Genomic DNA, 20,807 nt, shown 5'->3' on the forward strand with positions numbered 1-20,807 from the left:
TACTTTATTCTATGTATAATAAATGTGCTATTGTATTGTAATGAAAGAATTGCACTGCACTGTATAATAAAGTTTCTTTATTTACATTTGTGATGGTCGTTGATGGCTCTTAATTGACACCTGTTGCTTTCTGACTTGTAAGGTCTTGCGAAACTGAGGCATCACATTATCATTCATCATGTTGACGATTCTCATAGCCACAGTCGGTTTATTTACCTTTGTGATGGTCATTGATGGCTTGATGGAATGGAGTGCCAGGTCGGAGAGAATTGCTGTTTGAGATGAGTCACATTCCAAAAGGACTGTAATTAAAGAAATAAACTGTACTGTAAAATAAAGGCGTTTTATTTACCTTTGTGATGGTCGTTGATGGCTTGATAGAATGGGGTTCAGACTTCAGACAATCATTCTCTTTGTAACATTCTTTTAGTCAAAATTACATATAAAAGGTGGATCTTCCCTTTCTCCCTCCCTCCCTCCCTCCAAAACACCAATAAAAATGACTTAAAGTGTCCAAAATCTGCAAAACAATGAACCCGGAAGCGGCCAGTTTCAGAAGGTCCCGCCCCCTTGTTCGTGGCTTCAACCGAAGACGTCTTCTTGCTGGAGAATCAAAACAATGGCTTCAGATTCGGAGAATATGCTTTCTTGTTACTCATCCAGTTATGAATATGATTCAAATAGTTCTGAAGAGGAAAGCATACGTGTTTGAAATGGATTAAAGAATTTATTCTGTGCCATTTTGAGGCAATGGGGGGGGGATGTAGCACTAAAAAAGAGCCCGAAAATGGCGACAAAGCTCCGTGTAAGGAATTAATCAGCCCGTTTCCACAGGCTGATTAATTCCTTACACGGAGCTTTGTCGCCCTCTTCTGCCTCTTTTTGGTGAAACACGAAGTTTTCACACCAAACAAGTACAGCAAAATGCATTGACGTGTTGGAAGGACTGCTACAATGTGTCCTTTTTTCGGTCAGGGGCATTCCTTCAGTGACGTAGTGTGAGGACTCGTCACCAACTCAAAAACAAGACTTCTGGAATATTCAGCGCAAGTCTTAAAACGTAAAATACAGTAAAGTCTCGTTATATCGATATTTAAGGGAGTCCGAAAAAATATCGCTATAACCGGGATTATCGATATATCCGACCCTGTTTGCATGTAATTTTCTCCTTGCGTGCATAGAAATAGTATCGATATAACCGGGACTATCGATATATCCGATATCGATATAACGAGACTTTACTGTATAGCTATATGCGGTGTAATCTTTGTAAAATACGCTCAGTAGAAGTCATTTGAAGCCATTTTACAAATTATGGACACAACTTGTCCGGAGACGTCAGTTGTCCTTTAAAGCTCTTGCAGAACACTGGTCAATAAATCATTTACGAATGGAAAGAGTATGAAAGCAGTGGAAACCTACAAAGAACCGGAATATGTCCTCTGAACTTTGAGCCGAAACAAGAAGAGCATTACAAAGAGATGCAACCGAGAAGACCATGTTTATCGAGGAAGAGGTTTCTTCAGTTGTCAGCTGTACTTCTTTGAAGATGTCGGACGTTTTGCTCCTCGTCCAAAGAGCTTCGTCAGTGAACAGGATATTTTGCAAACTCCAACAGTATTTTTTTTCTTCTGAAATGGCCCTGTAGTTGGCTCCATCAGCATTCCCATCAACACTTGCACAATGCTGCTGATTTTAACCTCACTATCGTCAAATGAGTGGTTGCCAGCTTTTTGGTGCAGATGTACTGCAGATTGAGGCCCATTAGCATTGTCCCTGCAATGGTGATTATATTTTATTAAGCCTTTGTTTCGTTTGATGAGTGGTGTATAAAACGGTGGTTAGACCAGCCATGATGTTTGGACTGGAGACAGTGCCATTGAAGAAAAGACAGGAAACAGAGCTGGAGGCATCAGAGATGAAGATGTTGAGTTTTTTTTGGGGAGTGACCCGGTTGGATAGGATCAGGAATGAGTATATCAGAGGGACAACTCATATTAGAGGCTTTGGAGGGAAAGTCAGAGATGCCAGACTGAGATGGTTTGGACATGTCCAGAGGTAAGAGAGTGACTATCGGGAGAAGGGTGCTGAGTCTTGAACTGCCAGGCAGGAGACCGAGAGGAAAACCAAAGAGGATGCACAAAACGGGCTTAGATGGAGGACACTGATTCACTGTGGCAACCCCCAAAGGGAAAAGCCGAAAGGAAAAGAAGAAGATAGAATAAACGACATTACTTTTTTTTCTTCATTTGACAGCCTATCTTTTGGATGCACTCATTTTTGTGTTAAGGTATTTATAGGTTTGAAATAGGTAGGAATTTGGTGTTGCTATAGAACCCCTGCAATATAAGGTACTGCTACTCCTCTCCTTTTTTGTTTCTGCAGGATTTTTGTTTTTTTTCCATATTGTTTTCTTTTGATATTTGTTGAAAGACCACTGAGGGTAACCACAATTTGTGAACGCTCTCCTGGCATGTTTTGACTCCTTTTCCTTACCATTAACACTTGGTATTTGTTCAGGGGTTCTGATAACTCCTCGTTTGTTTTGTAGTAGGTGATTTGATTCAATAAGCAGGTTGGTCAGTGCGCGTGGCCTTCCTAAAGACTTCTGGTTTTAGCTCTCTGTCCTCTTGTATAATTACTTCGCAGTCCCAAAAGGCTAGTTAGTTTTCTTACATGTCCTCGCGAGTAAATTTGATATTGGTGTCCACAGTGTTGAGGTGATCTGTGAAGGATTGAATTTAATGTTTTTTGATTATAACAAAAGTGTTGTCCACATATCTAAACCAGCGCCTAGGTTTACTCCCCGGGAAGGATGTGAGGGCCTGTTTCTCCATCTCTTCCATGTACAGATTTGCCACTATGGGTGAAACTGGTGAGCCCATAGCACAACCATGAATTTGTTTGTAATTTTTTTCTCTAACTTGAAAATATGTAATGTTACGGTACATTTCCAATAATTGGCAGATGTAGTCCGGTTTAAGTTTGTTTTTTCATGCACAGAGGAGTCTTCCAACAGCCTCGTTCTCCCCACTGAGACTGCTGCTGAGGTTGGGACAGATGAAAAGAGAGAAGTCAAATCATAAGATGCCAATGTTTCCTCAGACTCCAATTTCAGGTCTATGATATACATACATACATAAATACATACATACATACATACATACATACATACATACATACATACATATACATATTGTAACTGGCGGGTATCTTGTCATTGGTTGCCATGACAACAAAAATATAATTTATTTTGACTTGTTCTGTAGAAGTGTTTAATGTTTCTATGCGAACCTTTAGAAGTGTGTTTTTTTAAAATCGTCTTCAATACTTTATGTTTTGCCATTATCACTTCCATTTCCGTGTCATGTGTTTCGATAAAAGCGAGTAAGGCGAGACAGACGGAACGAGACTAATGCGAGAGAGACAGAAGTAGAGCAACTGCAAGAGAGAGAACGACAGTCCTAAGTCTACGTCAACGTTTATCTACTTTCGGTTAACAAGGTGCACACGGTACGTTATTAATTTGCTTATTGACTGAATGTTTTGTCGAACTTATTGTAATGTTATTGTTTCAATGTCCTTTATAGTTTTCAGTGTTCCAAATGTTTCGCAATAAATGTTGTGACATCAGTACGAAGCATCATCCTTGACGGAGGTAGATCCACATATACATACATATATACATATACATATATACAGTAAAGTCTCGTTATAACGTTATATTCTCGGGAGTCGGAAAAATATTGATAGAACCGGACTTTCGATATATCTGATCCTGCACCGAACTACATTAAAAGTGGGCAATAAATGGTGGATCTTTGATATGGCATGTCATTTTCTCCTTGATTTCATGGATTGCGTATCTAGCATGCTTTTGTACTGTAGTGAAGTGAAAAATAAACTTATGCATTACATAAAAACATCATTTATTATTTTCATAACGCACTCTTGCAATATCTGAGTAGCACTCGACATTGTACTATACCAGGGGTGGGCAAACTTTTTGACTCGCGGTCCGCATTGGGTTCTAAAATTTGACAGAGGGGCCGGGCCAGGAGCAAGTTATGTCCATAATTTATAAAATCACTTCAAATGACTTCGACTGAGCGTATTTTACAAAGATTCCGTGTTTTTGAGGCAAACGGGCGGGGGTGAATGTCGCACCCAAAAATGGCCACCGCTGTTGTGAGGAATGAATCAGCCCGTTTCCACAGGCTGATAAATCCACAGCATATAGCTATAGTTTACGTTTTAAGACTTGCGCTGAACATTCATGAAGTCTTGTTTTCGAGTTGATGATGATCTCCATGTGACGTCACGTTTGCTCCGCCCCTGACTGAGAAAGCGACATACAATGCATTTTGGGTACTTTGTTTGGTCTGAAAACTTCGTGTTGATGGCAAAATTAGAAGGAAAACACATAAATAACGCGATGGTGAATCGTTGTGTGTTGCACCAAGACAACTACAGTAAAGTCTCGTTATATCGATATTCAAGGGAGTCCGAAAAAATATCGATATAAGCGGGACTATCGATATATCCGACCCTGTTTGCATGTAATTTTCTCCGTGCGTGCATAGATATAGTATCGATAGAACCGGGACTATCGATATATCCGATATCGATATAACGAGACTTTACTGTATTTGATATTCGCTGACACAAATTCCCAGCTGACAAATCAGCCAATTTCCAATGGGGCTTGGGCGCAATCTTCTGCATTTTCTGGGTGCTACATTGCTGTCATTGGCGGCTCGAATTGATATGGGAGGACTCCTTGAATCAATTGCAAACATTTATGCTTTCCTCTTCAGAACTATTTGAATCATATTCATAACTGGATGAGTAACAAGAAAACATTTTCTCCAAATCTGAAGCTATTGTTTTGATTCTCGTCAAAGGCAAGACGTCTTGGCGTGACGTCACGAACAAGGGGGCGGGACCTTCTGAAACTGACTATTTCCGGATTCATTTTGAAGTCATTTTTATTGGTGTTTTTCATTTAAGTAAAAATATCAGCCTGCCTTATTTGGGTATCTTAGATGCTATAAAACGTTTTTCTGATGTCAGTGGGAAACAAAAACAAAAAATGGTGCCGGTTGTCCTTTAAATGTAGTATGTACAAACCTCATAGCACAGTAAGAACACTACAACCCAATTTATTAACTGTCTTTCAAATGTGAAAAATATCCCTGATCAATTAATAAATTTGGCTCAAGGAATATGGCGTTTACATTCTATTTCGCAGATACTTGGAGGAGGAAAGGGAAATAGATTAAAATAACATATGCACTGTGATTTATCAATATTGCGTCTGTTTTTAATAAGTTTCCATCGAAGGGGCAAAGTTAAAGAAATCAACATTTATTGAAAAATGGAATCACTTTCAACATTCAAAACATATTACACAACGAAATATTCAGGCTCAATAATACCTACTTGTGTTAAATTCCGCCAAATCATAGATGGTTTGTCCTGACGGCGCGCTCAACAAACTCTCCACTGACGCCCTCGCCCTCACGCACAAACAATACACGTGTACCGTCGCCGAGCACACAGACGTACGCTACCTGCAGTTGAAATTTGCATACTCGGCATGGCAGCCAATCAGAAGCCTGCTTCCTTCTTCCGGACTTTCGCAAGCGTTATAAAGTCGTGCAATTGCATGTCGTTTTCCAAAATAGATGCACAGAACCTCAGCCCAGAAGAAAGATTCAAAAGAAGCTAACAACATATGTGACGCTACAAAACGTAAATTTACATTAAACCGTGACTGTAAAGTGTACGTGAGACTTATGAAAGGGGCTTAGTGGCTCGTAGGAAGCAATGCAAACGTTGCATTGTGCACCACAATGACAGTCGACTACTGCAGCAAAATCTACAGCCATGCACATTTCCCGTAAATTAAGCAAGGTAGCATTTGTAGTAGGTACATTCTTGATTTAAAAAAAAACTTTATACTTTGGGACAATGTTTTTTAATGTGATTTCTTGTCTCATTGTGCTTCAAGTTGCAAAAAATGGGCCAGGCAACTTTTCAGTTATCTGCCCTGTTGTTCGCTCACTTTTTGTCATGAGTTTTAGACACTCTTTGTACTATAATTTGGGAAAGTTTGGCGGGCCGGATTAAAAAGCCTAACGGGCCGTATGTGGCCCGCGGGCCGTAGTTTGCCCATGTCTGTACTATACACACGAGAGAAACCACGAACGCCAGCATGTACATACTGTATGAAAAACAGTGATTATTGCAAGTGATAAAGATATCTGAATACAACACAATTAAATACATGTATGGAAAACAAAAACTGCAACGTTTACATTACTTACATTGATAAAGTATTCTGCGGCACGTCGAACTCTTTCGCAATGGAGGATTTGCTCCTTGTTGGATTCTCCTCCACAGCCACTATTGTGCTTAGTTCCGATGTCACAATTCTTACGTTTCCCCATGGTTGAAATTAGTGTTGAAAAACAGTATACTGTATAAGAAGACTCCTGTATGTTTCAGATGCTATTGCAGCATTAATGAAAGATGTGAGTTCTGCTACACCGTTTTTATAGTGCTCGAGGATGACAGTGCAAGACACGGAAGCTGGTCACGTGACCAACGGGTGTTACAGATACAGGGTTCGCTAATGGTGGTAACTGTATTGAAATCCTTAAGCAAATATCGATTCAGCTTAAGCTGCTTTTGTATTGATATAAACAGACCGAATTGGCTGGCGGGAGATGAAAAGGACACCGTAGTAAGCGGATTATTGTAATAACTGGGTATCATACTAACCGGAACTAATTATATCATAAAAGACTAGAAATTTATATATTATCTCGATCCAGAAAATCGCAGTCCTGGGAACAGCACGGATACTGCGCAGAACCCTCAAGCTTCCTGGCCTCTGGTAGACCTGAGACACCTGAGACAATCCAACACATAACTGCAGGGTGTAAGATGCTGGCAGGGAAAGCCTACATGGAGCGCCATAAGCAGGTGGCTGGCATAGTCTACCGAAACATCTGTGCGGAGTATGGACTGGAAACCCCAAGGTCAAAATGGGATACACCTCCCAAAGTAGTAGAGAATGACTGAGCAAAGATCCTGTGGGACTTCCAGATACAGACTGACAAGATGGTAATGGCCAACCAACCAGAAATCGTGGTCATAGATGAAGGGGAAAAGAAAGCTGTTGTCGTGGATGTAGCGGTCCCGAGTGATGGAAACATCAGAAAGAAGGAACATGAGAAAATCGAGAAATACCAAGGGCTCAGAGAGGAGCTGGAGAGAGCCTGCAAGGTAAAGGTGACAGTCGTGCCTGTGGTGGTCGGAGCACTCGGGGCAGTGACCCCCAAACTCGACGACTGGTTGCAACAGATCCCGGGAACATCGGATATCTCGGTCCAGAAAAGCGCAGTGCTGGGAACAGCACGGATACTGCGCAGAACCCTCAAGCTTCGTGGCCTCTGGTAGAGGACCCGAGCTAAAATGGGGGACAGACACCACTCATGGGGGGGGAGGGAAAGAGGATTTTTTTTATAGTGAAATGTAAATTTCTCCACTGCGAGACTAATAATGGCAAATCCAATCCAATACAATCCAAAACGGATGGCCTTGGTGTAATAGTAACACCGCATATCACCCTGAGAACATCACCACTGTCAAACATTGTGATGGCTGCATCGTCCATGGTCTGTGGCTGCCTTGCATGAGCAAGGACTAATAGGATAGCAAGAGTTGGTGGGAATACTGGTGGAGTCAACCATAGGGCCATTTCGGAAAAACAAACATACTGTTGGAGTTTGCAAAAGACCTGTGACTAGCTTTGAACAAAACCCATGCTAAACAGAGCAAAATCCATAATAGAATGGTTCAAAACCAAGCATTTAAAGGTGGCCAAGGCATACCATCAATATCGATTTATGTAGAGCTTGAACAACAGGTGAAGCTGTAACAAAGAGCTTAACATGGACAACTATTGTATACAGGTAATAAAGCAGTCACAAAGATAGAAAGCACCATGGGTAAAACTAAGATCAAGTCTGAATCATGCCCAGTCAAATGCCAAAGAGTACAAGTGAGTTTTGAGGCGGGTTTTAAAGATGGGCAGCGAGGGGGCTTGCCGAATGTTCAGTGGCAGGTCATTCCAGAGAGTGGCAACAAGGTACAACACAGCTCCAGGGCCATCAACCGCTGCTTTCCATTGGGTTAGCATGTCTGACTTGATCATGGCGGTGTCCTACATTATAGTGAGGGGAAATTTGTGGCACTACCACCCTTGCAGCCATGGTAACTGGTAGGGTCACCATGCCCAACATCCAGCCGTGTTCCTTGCTGATCGTAGAAATGTAAGCATTCATCAATTGACTTTGACACCCCTGCCATAAGGGGTAACAGAATGCACATTCATTCAAGAGCTGCAATCAGCCAATGTCACGTGCAGTCTCCAAATGCTGATGAAGGCTATATTTTGTATGGAATGCATGTTTACATCAAACACTGATAAAATAAATACAGTTGAGTTGAGTATATGTGTGTGTTGATATTTTATAAATGGACATACACGCACACATATACATATATACACGAAAAGAGGGCCTAAAAAAAATCACAGTTAAGAATAAATACCTTAACAGCATATATTTTACATTCGGAAAAATAAATTTCACAGCAAGCCACCCAACAAAAATGTTGAAAAATTGGACATACAGATTAATTGTGTACTGTATTTGTTACCATCAAGTGGAAGAGCATGAATTGTCACTTTCCATCACAAGTTACAAAAAAAATGAATAATACTATGCAGGTATTTGTGACTGAATTAAGTGACTGTTGATAATTTTCCGTGTAAAACGGCAGACTAATTACACACTGGTTGAGAAACGGACGAAAGAACACCAAGATTGTTACACAAAACGGTTAAATGATATGTAGCATTAATCTTTTAACATTGTTCGATTTCAAGTGCTATTTGAGAAATTCGAGTGTCGGATTTGTGTGTAATCAAAAGGGAAATGCAACATAACTCACTTCATGCATAACACGTCACGAAAATATGCCCACACACCAAACCTTCCACTTTACGAAATCTAACACAGTACGTGCATGTTGGAATCGGGAAAACGTGTCAGCAGGGATGAAAAAATGCCTGCACATATTTAGACTTGCAATTGGTAGATGAATGCTACAGATCTCCTTTCCAATGCGGCCTGTTACGGCTCTTCGCGTATATGCGACATAAAAATCACCCTCAAACGCAACATACACACAATTTAAATATCAAACAACGAACGCAAAAAAGCGAGAACAATGCCGTGCGCCATCTTATCGTGTTATTTTGATGTTTTTGTCTCATTTTGTGATCGGGAAAGAGAGACCGTTAGCAACCATTAGCAAACCGTCATATAAATGTAACATTTAAATAAAAGACGTCACTTAACCATTTAGTCTTATTTTTAAGGAAGACAGCACTTACCGCGACATCGATCACGTTTGTTGACACGCCAGAACGATATGCGTCGGTTCCCAATCACGCAGCTTGATGCTAACTGGCCGCTTCCTGCTACGGCCATGGACGTCCGTTGCTCCAGGCCAAACCGCCCAAAGATCCTGTTTGACACGAGGATTACGTCAAATCCTTTTTCCCCGATCGTCGTAAGTTTACAATTTAGGACGCTACTAATTTTTTATTTTGATTTAACGAGTTGCGTTTGGATAATGATGCAATCTATATGTACAAACGGCTCGTGTTCCTTACATATCCATTGTGTACAGATATATTATTGACAGTCGCAGGGTTTCTGTCTCTCTGCGTGTCTCTCCCTCTTTCTCACCGACTGTGGATGATGCTAACATATGACTTCTCAGTTACAGAGGTGGTTATAAGAACATAAACGATGAGAACATGAACGATAAGAACCATACACGCGCGTCTAATTTAATATTCATTAAATTTTATTCAATAAATAAAGTACATTAAACTTTGAATACATTTTGCAGCTTATACCACCATTCCTGATATACTTTCTTCTCTTTTGGCATGTTTTACAGTTAAAATCAAGGCAAATTATTGCCAGTAACATTTTTTTCTGTGAACGTTTGGCTCATTTAGAAACGGAACCAAAAAGTATGCACAATTGTGTACAATCATCATAAGAGAGCATGAATTAACCTTTTGTAGGTAAGTATGTTTTTCAAAATATTCTGTATGAGCATGTGCTTTGGAATTGACAAAAAAGTAAAACTCTTCAAAACCAATGGAAAAATTAGCAAGTTTTTACTTATTTTGGATTGGATTGGATATGCCTTTATTAGTCTCACAGTGGAGAAATTTACACCTCACAGCAGCAAAGTGATGAAAGGAATGAAAGTAGTAAATAAAATACATGAGCTGGCAGCCACTCTCTGGTGTTCAATTCACATTGAACACCAGTGATTGCCATCTTGAGAACAAGCCAAATTGCTCAGAGAGATGACGATCCATGTTCATCAGAAATTGGATTGCAGACGCTCCCCAATTTACGAACATTCGGGTTACGAATAAAGGTACATATGAACATTTTTGCGGGTACAGTATGTCGAAAAATGTTCGGACAGAGATGCTGTAAGTTAGATTTTGTATTGCGTGCCTTTTTCCAGCCGAGCTCTGTTACGATTGGCTGCGTAAAGTATGTGGGCAGGGAGGAAATCCCTCTTCCCAGTTGATGCTCCAGGAGGACGTGATACATAAGAAAAAGTAATGGCTGCTGGCACGTAATTCAGTCATTACATGCCAGCAGTTTCAGTAATAGCTGACTGAAGACCCAAGGATATATGTGGCCGTGCCCATTTCGTGGTAAGATCAGAGCATTGTAATCAAATGGTGAATATAGTTTTGCTTTTTTGAATGTTGCTGTTCCGCTGACCAGTTTGTGTTTAGGAGCCTTTTACTGAGCATCTTCATCTTTATTAAGTTCATAGAGTTGCTTGTTCTGTAGCCACAAGGCGACATAAGCCAGTGTCTTCTTGTGTCAGTCCCAAGCGGATAAATACAGAGGGTTGTGTCGGGAAAGGCATCTGACGTAAAAGCTTGGCCACAACAAACATGCAAATCAAACCTCTGAAGATGGAGGACACTGATTCGCTGTGGCGACCCCTTGAAGGAAAAAGCCGATAGGAAAAGAAGACTCCAGTAGGTGTGAATTTATTTTACGACTGTTAGAGCGTCTGTATTTTATACTTTCCCGTTCAGTGTCTGACTTAAACACACATTCCATGTAAAATATAGCACTGAAGCAAATTCACCATACGAACGACCACTCAGAACGTATCTCGTTCATAAGGTGGGGAACGTCTGTACTCACATCATGCTTTGGATTTTTAGATGTTTGTTTTGTGTTGTGCTGCCATGAAACAAGGTCTGTCTCACAAATGTTGTATTAATTTTCTCTTTCGTGTATTTGGTGGAATAACAAATGACAAATACAAAATTTAATTGACTGTGGGGCTTTAACACAACATGCCGAAACAATCAGATCAAAAAATCTTTAATAGTGCCACAATGGGGAAAATTGCAATACTATATACTGTATTCACTAACAGACATTCTGTCAATGTTGAAAAACTGAGACCAAGAGCAAGAATATAGACATCAAAATTGTCACGGTTTGCGAGGTGATGATGGCGGGTGCGGATCCCAAAAAGCAGGCAGGAGTGAGCAGGAGGTTGTTTGACAAATTGTATTAAAATAAGGCAGGAACAAAATGTAAAACATCAAAATCATCTGAACAGAAAAAATACAAAGTATCAAAAGAAGACCAAAAGTAAAAGTCCGCCAAGGTTAAACAAACACATACACAACGCATGCAGCAAACAAGCAGCAAACAAACAATGAACCGGCACCGGATGGTCGTGCCGGGTGTCCTTTTAAGTGTCAATGATTAAACGACCAGCACCTGCGAGGCTGCAGGCAGGGCTGACGTCGCTACCCGCTGGTCGCCAATCTGATCGGGACGACCAGCACCCGTGCAGGTGTAGACGGGGCCGACAGCGCCCCCTGTTGGTCGCCAACCAGATCATGACAAAAATGAACACAGGAATTTATAATTTTGGGTCTGTTCTGCAACTGTCACAATTTGAATGGTGGTGGTGGACCCCAAAAAAGCAGGCAGGATGGAGGAGCAGGGTGTATTTGACAAATTGCATTAAATAAAGTCATAAGGAACAAAATGTCAAACAACAAAGTAGCAAACAAAACCACGAGTAAAACATAACAGGACGAAACAAACCTGACAGGGTGAAACAAACAATAACCTGACACTGAATGGTCGTGCCCGGAGTCCTTTTCACTGCCACTGATTAAAAAGACCATCACCTGTGCAGCTGCAGGCAGGGCCCAACAGTGCCACCCATTGATCGCAAACCGGAACGCGACAGCAACACGTTTTACAGAAAGTCAGAGTTTACTATTTTCATTGCCTTGACTAGTTTCTACTGTCTTTGACTCTGCATGAGTGTTCTCTTCCTGGAAAGCATGTTCTAGTACTTTCACAATGGATTTACAAACTTTATCCTTGAAATCTTGTCCCATGAACACATAGAGCAGTGGATTTAGACAACTGTTGAGAAAGGCCAAGCTTGTGGCTATGGGCAGCCCGAGTGTTATTGCATTTTGGATTAGTACACTTGAATATTGATAACTGGTTAGTTCCAACAAAACAAGGACATGAAAGGGAGCCCAGCAGAGGAAAAAAACAATTATCACAGCAGCAATGATCTTCAAGGTGCGACTCGTTTGACTGGCCAGGTTTGGATTCTTTCTGAGGCGATGGATGATGGCAGCATAACAGGAAACAATGACGATAAAGGGGATAGCGAAACTCAGGAGGAATCGAGTCACCGTTATCGCCTGATGGCGAAACAGCCGGAGCTCATCTAGCTCCGGTGTGAAATCGTCAGAAAATACAAAGTTGTTGTAGCAGTTAATAACATCTTTGTTGAAGAAGGATGGCCTTGTGTCCCGGAAGATGAAGAATGGAGTGCTTAGAATCAGAGCCACCACCCAAACACACAGACTCAGGCGGGAAGCTTTCTGGACACTGCGGTGGTTCTGAGCCCAAACCGGCAACAACACGGAAACGCATCGGTCAATGCTGATAATCATCAAGGTGTAAACACTGGCGAACATATTGAGAGCACTAACTGCACTACTTAGTTTGCACATGAACGTCCCAAAGGGCCAGTGGAATTCTAAAGCAGTGTACGTCGCACTCAATGGAAGAAAGGCTGTGAAGAGAAAGTCAGCCACAGCGAGGTTGAGGAACCATACAGTGTTAACCGTTTTCTTCATCATGAATCCAGTGACACCTATCACCACACCATTGCCTAGCACACCCAGGACAAAAGCTAGGGTGTAAACGACAATTGACATGATGTTGAGAGATTTCCTCAACTGAGCATTTGAATCGCTTGTGAAATTGCCAAAAAAGTCGTCAGTGTCATTGAAGTCTTCGACGACCTCCATCATCTTGAAACCTGCAAAGAAAAAAACAATTCTCTCCATCACGTTTCATAGTGATGCTGTTCTCAGAATAAGCCGTTATGCAACATGCTTGCAACTTCCTCCGTTGACAATAAAATGGTTACTGCATTTTGTGGTTTTTCCTGTTGGCTAACTAATGAAAGTTGTGTACATATCTACGTACAAGGTGTCAAGTATCGGATGGAACCAATATATGTTTTCAGGATACGAATAGCATGCTATGAACTTGTGTGAGCAGAGGTGCAAGAGTGTGTGTAATCATGCGGAACAAAACACACAGTTTGCATTTGATATTTTCAGATTCATTGTCTAGAACTGTTTTTTCATATACAGGGTGACCCCAAAAAAACGGGCCCCAACCCTATTTAGGCTCTGTTTCTTAGTGTTTTGACCAAATTAAATGAAACTTTGGTAATAACTAGTTATTATATTCAGAACATCTCATCAAAACACTAGGGTCTTTGGCATTTTTTTTCTCTGTTCTACAGCATATGTTCTACATGGCCTCCATTTAGCTTTGCACATTTCCTGAGGCGCAGCACGAAGTTGTCCATGACGTTTTTACAGACTAAATTGGTAATAGCTCTCATCTCCTCCCTGATGGCTTTCTTGAGTCCTGGGTTTCTCGGCATAGACTCTGTCCTTAAGATAGCCCAAAAGAAAAAAATCTGGGGTCTTAAATCCGGGCTATGGGGTGCCCACTCAAAATCAGTCTTGAAACTGATCACTCGGCCTCCAAAGTTCTCGGGACAGGTTTGAGGAGTGAGAACTTTCACCGTCTTGCTGGAACCAGAACTTGCTCATGAACGACAAGTAAATGGACCAATTCAGTCTGTAAGAACGTCATGGAGCTAAATGGAGGCCATCTAGAACACAGTGACGTGCAGTCAGTGGAGGCAGGGGAGGCAGTGCCTCACCTGTCATCATGGAAAGCTGTCATGGAAATATCAAATGAATAAATAAATTAAACAGTTATATGTATTTAGTGATTTGTCTGGACTCAAATGGGTTATTGCGACCTGAAAAAATTACAACGGAGCCTCATCAAAAATGAGCAAAGACTCAACATCAGCATCCACAATGCTAAGGTAAAGGAGAAGCGGGAGATTTTAAAAGATCTCATCAATGCCACCTGCTTCCTTACCAAACAACAGCTGGCATTCCGTGGAAATGATGAAAGTAAAGGCTCTGCTCATCGTGGCAACTATGTGTAACGGAGTTGTGCACTTAGATTATTAAATTATGAAGGAAGTGACGCAACGGCGCACAGTGTGGCACCATGTCCCGCCCATAGTTCCAGAACAATCTCGAGGAGATTCAGGGTGAGTCGCAATTTTCTGTTGATGTCGATTAACGCTCATTTTCATGACAATATCTTATTTTGTTTCCCCTTTTGTACTGTCTAGTGTTATCTAATTAGTTCCCTTGTTCATTTCGAGTCCAGATTACTTTTTGTGTCATTATTTACTTCACGTTTTGTCGAGTGGAACTTTGGAGCACATGTGCTTCATAGTGCTTTTCTATTGCGCAGTTAATCACAAGACGAAACCCATGCGGCTTCACCCATCCCTTCTGCCATACTGTGTTGCAGGTAATAATTGTTTCATTTCGTTTTTATTGAACAATATGTAGTTTCTTGTGTCGTGTTTCATTTGGCCGTGAGTGTCCGCGGCAGGTTGAACTGTGCGCCAGCCATTACAAGCGCACCGCGTGTTCTGCCGAGTCTCCGCCTATGATGCGTTCAGGGACATCTTGTAAATAACAGTGAACTTGTGTTGTATTCTCTTTTTCTGTAAATAACCACTATACGATCACATGTTGTTAATTCTGTTTTGTTATCTACAATGTTTTGCATTTGAGAACAATCTTGAGGAGATTCAGGTTAATCACAAGACGAAACCCATGCGACTTCACCCATCCCTTCTGCCATACTGTGTTGCAGAAATAAAAGAAATAAAAAGACACATCCACGCCTCTCGTCTTCAATAAGACGGCAGCATCGTGGAGACGAAGACAGTCACTGTTGTGACACCCGTCACACATGCTTTCGCTCAGAAAGATGACAGGCTAGCGCAGGGGTGGGCAAACTTTTTGACTCGCGGGCCGCATTGGGTTCTAAAATTTGACAGAGGGGCCGGGCCAGGAGCATTTGGAGGGAGTGTTTGGGCCGGAAATACTCCGAACAAGTTATGTCCATAATTTATAAAATCACTTCAAATGACTTCGACTGAGCGTATTTTACAAAGATTCCACAGCATATAGCTATAGTTTACGTTTTAAGACTTGCGCTGAATCTATGAAGTCTTGTTTTCGAGTTGATGACGATCCCCATGTGACGTCACGTTTGGACCGCCCCTGACCGAGAAAGCGACATACAATGCATTTTGGGTACTTTGTTTGGTCTGAAAACTTCGTGTTAATCCGTGTTGATCCGTGTTGATGGCGAAATTAGAAGGAAAACACATAAATAACGCCATGGTGAATCATTGTGTGTTGCACCAAGACAACTATTTGATATTCGCTGACACAAATTCCCAGCTGACAAATCAGCCCATTTCCAACGGAGCTTGGGCGCAATCTTCTGCTTTTTCTGGGTGCTACATTGCTGTCATTGACGGCTCGAATTGATATGGGAGGACTCCTAGAATCAATTGCAAACATTTATGCTTTCCTCTTCAGAAGAACAAGAACAAGAAAACATCTTCTCCGAATCTGAAGCCATTGTTTTGATTCTCGAGCAAGGCACGACGTCTTGGCGTGACGTCACGAACAGAGGGGTGGGACCTTCTGAAACTGACCATTTCCGGATTCATTTTGAAGTCATTTTTATTGGTGTTTTTCATTTAACTAAAAATATCAGCCTGCCTGATTTGGGTATTTTAGATGCTATAAAACGTTTTTCTGATGTCAGTGGGAAACAAAAACAAAAAATGGTGCCGGTTGTCCTTTAAATGTAGTATGTACAAACCTCATAACACAGTAAAAACACTACAACCCAATTTATTAACTGTCTTTCAAATGTGAAAAATATCCCTGATCAGTTAATAAATTTGTCTCAAGGAATATGCAAGATATGGCATTTACAGACTATTTCGCAGATACTTGGAGGAGGAAATGGAAATAGATTAAAATAACATATGCACTGTGATTTATCAAGATTGCGTCTGTTTTTAAGTTTCCATCGAAGGGGCAAAGAAATCAACATTTATTGAAAAATGGAATCACTTTCCACTTTACACAACGAAATATTCAAGCTCAATAATACCTACTTGTGTTAAATTCCGCCAAATCATAGATGGTTTGTCCTGACCGCGCGCTCAACAAACTCCTCACTGACGCTCTCGCCTTCACGCGCTAACAATACACGTGTACCGTCGCCGAGCACACAAACATAGACTACCTGCAGTTGAAATTTGCATACTCGGCTCGGCAGCCAATCAGAAGCCTGTTTCTTTCTTCCGGACTTTCGCAAGCGTTACAAAGTCGTGCAATTGCATGTCATTTTCCAAAATAGATGCACAGAACCTCAAACTAGAAGAAAGATTCAAAAGAAGCTAACAACGTATGTGACGCTACAAAACGTAAATTTACATTAAACCGTGACTGTAAAGTGTACGTGAGACTTATGAAAGGGGCTTAGTGGCTCGTAGGAATCAATGCAAACGTTGCATTGTGCACCACAATGACAATCGACTACTGTAGCAAAATTTACAGCCATGCGCATTTGCTGTAAATTAAGCAAGGTAGCATTTGTAGTTGGTGCATTCTTGATTTAAAAAAAAACTTTATACTTTGTGACAATGTTTCTTAATGGGATTGGTCTCATTTTGCTTCAAGTTGGGAAAAATGGGGCAGGCAACTTTTCAGTTATCTGCCCTGTTGTTCGCTAGCTTTTTGTCATGAGTTTTAGACACTGTTTGTACTATAATTTGGGCAAGTTCGGCGGGCCGGATTGAAAAGCCTAACGGGCCGTATGTGGCCCGCGGGACGTAGTTTGCCCATGCTGGGCTAGCGAGTCATTTTGGAACATCCACTATATTTACTAGCCTGTGAAACAGAATACAGAACGATTTAATTGAAGCAGTTGGTGATGTCATTAGAAATGACATTAAAAAGGAGATGGGTGCAGCCCCATTTGTTGCTGTAGACATAGACGAGATTGTCATTCTCAGCACTGAAAACATACAGTCGGAACAGGACTGATCAAGGATTACTTTTTTCACTGGCAGTGATCTCAGTTGATACAGAGAGACTTTTAAAACTGAAGAAAGATAAGGAAGGCTTCTATAAAGAAGTTATCGATGCCTTTCTTCAGAAGGAGCGGCGCATGGACTTCATTTACAAGTAAAGGTAACACTATAAAAACGTTTTTTAAATTATTTTTTTCTATGCTACAGTTTGTATATATAAAGAATGCTGACATGAAATTTTAAACAAAATACGTTAACTGTTGCCAATCAAATGGTGAATAAACTACTCTGTAGAGTTCATGTTTGTAAATGTGACTATGATGACGTCAGTGCCTCACCAGCCATGAACCTCACCGCACGTTACTGCTAGAACACAAGCTGTAGAACGAAGGAAAAAAGGCCAAAGACACCAGTATTTTGATGTGATGTTTTGAATATGATAAACGAGTTATGATCAAAGTTTCATTTCATTCGGACAAATCACTAAGAAACGGGGCCTGATTAGAGTTGGGGCCTGTTTTTTTTTTTTTTTTTTTTTGGGGGGGGGGGGGGGGTTCACCCTGTATTCACAGATTCCTTGTAATTATGGTAAAGTCCCATTGCATTTGCATTGGTTAGTGATAGGCTACTAGTGATTCGAATATAAAGTGTGATTTGTCATTGCCGTAGAAGGAACAGTCCACTGTAAACCAACTAATCCCTGGTCTCAATCTTTATTGATATGAGTTAACACCAAATATGAATGTGGGTGAAACTTCATTCTGTCCATGAATAAATATGTGCCTCAGAGTTATATCATGGGTCCTCTTACTTTTTATGTCTGACAAACTGTTAACACGAGAATGATGTGATGATGGAGGTTTTTGTCAAATTACTGCATTTATTGGCACTTTAGAGAAGAGTGAATCGATTTATTGTCTGTTTCCGAACCTTTATTGAGGCAAGGCAAAAGAAATTACAAAAAAATATATAAATATAAAAAAATAAAAAATATACATATAATTCAATAAAAAAGCAGAAATGTCACAAAGTTTGCACATTGAAATAATAATCAACTCATTAATTTACTCACGCATTTACTGAAAGCTATTTTGTAACATATTTTTTGATACACTTGCCTGAATTGATGATAAATACAGTGATGTTGAATATTTTTCGGACCAGGTGAAGTTGAAAATTTTCACGCGTTATCCCAAATGACCTAACATGGCACATTACTCAGTGATTGCAAATTTCTGGATGGATGTTCCAAACTAACCTCCCACGCAATAATAACAGAGTTAAAACTAAAACGGCTAAATAAGTCTCTTTCAAAGTCTTAACTCATTCACTGCCATTCCCAAATTTATTCGGGAATTGAAAAGCATGACGTGGAGCGCCATTCCCAAATTTGTTCCGAGTTTTGGTTTTTTTCTAGCTGGGGGGTATGGTTTAAGCTCCTGTCAGACCTCTGGCAATGTTTTTGCCTCCCACGAGGGGGCAGCATTTACCTTTTGTACAGCCGCCCCCACTTCCATTAGAGATACAGTAATTCGAGAGCCAAATAAGATTGGCATAAACTTTTTTTCTGATGAAAGAAGCGAGTCTACGCCTACGGTTTCTTACTCTGTATTGAATGTTTATGTACAATAGTCCTAAAACTCAATATTCTATAGATTCTGCAATTTGAGTGAACAGAACAAAAACGTTGGCACTGGAATGGACACATATTTGCACATCGTCTGTCAGTGAATGAGTTAAGTACTATTAACAATAACTATTCAGAATTTTTTTGAAAAAAAAAAAAAAAAAAAAAAAAAAAAAAAAGAACTGGGCAACCCATTATAGAGAAATTGTTACCATAAATCAAGCTCCATCTCCAAAAAAGCAAAATGTCACCCAAAATGTCATTCATTTCTGCAGTTCTATACAAATCTTGAATATATATATATATATTCAAGATTTGTATAGAACTACAGAAATGAATTACATACAATGTTTTGTATATATATATATATATATATATATATATATATATATATATATATATATATATATATATATATATATATATATATATATATATATATATATATACAGAGAGAGACTGTTTTTAAAAACTAATGTTTATCATACATGAAGCTAAGAAAGATAGTTATTTAAAATTCAATCTCTCAATAAATCATATTTTGCCATGGATACCAATCAAAATGATTTTGCGAGTTATAAACTTAAAAGTATTTACTGATATGTATGTTGTTTAATTAATCCAAGTAATATATAAATATATAAAATAATTATTTATAATGAACTACTGAAATAAACAAACTTTTGAACAATATTCCAACTTATTGAGATACAACCGAGCCAAATCACAACTGCCAAAATATAATATGTACTGTACCTTTCTCAAAACTCTTCTGTGTGGTGAAGCTGAGACAAAAGGTGAAATTACCCAAGTCAGTCGCTCTAATAAAGCAACCAGTGTGATGACACTACCCACTTGGGGTGACTCAAAGTTCATATGCACTTTAAAAGGCTTATTCTTTTTGTGTGTCTAGTAACGTAAAACATTTTGAAAGTTTCCTTAACTAAAGGGAAGTTAGAGTTTAAGAAACTCACACTAATAAAGAGAACATGCAAACTTTGGCCACATGCGCAAATCTTGGCACACATGCTCCCATTTGTTTTTGTTTCTGTTGATGTTTCATTTTGAGACGCTTGATGGATGCTTACTCCATCCCAAGCCGTAGACTCACAACACGGCCATTTTTTTGGCACATTCTACATTTTCTATTAAGGGTTCACCACTCTGGGTTGCCCCTCTAGTGAATATAATAGTGATTTCTTTGACAGATTTGTTGACTAGGACTATTTAGATATAGATATCGTGTTGCAATTGAATTCACATGAAACCAATTGTCCAATTCTATAATGCAAACCGTTTTTAATACTTAAAAACATTCATATAATCTAAATGAATACTTTTGATACACTTTTAGTAAGAAAAATAAATACATTAAAAACACACAACTCTTGATCTCGTAACTGTTCATTGAGCTCAATTAAGAAACACTTGAGCAAAATAAAATCCGTTGGATTTACTTAATTAGAAAAAGTGCATC

The 20,807-nt window shown here is 39.9% G+C and overlaps 1 protein-coding gene across 1 annotated transcript; it reads right to left on the minus strand.

Moving 5' to 3' along the window:
• Positions 1-9,873: 9,873 nt before the first annotated feature.
• On the minus strand, positions 9,874-20,728 carry LOC148896485 (chemerin-like receptor 1). The gene is made up of 2 exons (XM_088998353.1): positions 20,099-20,728; positions 9,874-13,528 (listed from the first exon to the last, which is right to left on the minus strand). The coding sequence occupies exons 1-2, from the start codon at positions 20,204-20,206 to the stop codon at positions 12,428-12,430; spliced, it is 1,209 nt and encodes a 402-aa protein (XP_088854479.1). The 5' UTR covers positions 20,207-20,728; the 3' UTR covers positions 9,874-12,427.
• Positions 20,729-20,807: the final 79 nt, after the last annotated feature.

The sequence above is a fragment of the Hippocampus bargibanti genome, linkage group LG06 (genome assembly GCF_051943395.1).
Source record: "Hippocampus bargibanti isolate YZ-2025 linkage group LG06, ASM5194339v1, whole genome shotgun sequence".
Lineage (NCBI taxonomy): Eukaryota > Metazoa > Chordata > Actinopteri > Syngnathiformes > Syngnathidae > Hippocampus > Hippocampus bargibanti.

Excerpts from the sequence above, each read along its gene's own strand:
- LOC148896485 (XM_088998353.1), bottom strand. The coding sequence starts at position 20,206 with ATGAACTTTGAGTCACCCCAAGTGGGTAGTGTCATCACACTGGTTGCT. Across the intron at positions 13,529-20,098 it reads CAGCTTCACCACACAGAAGA|AGAATTGTTTTTTTCTTTGC; the intron begins GTTTTGAGAAAG and ends AACGTGATGGAG.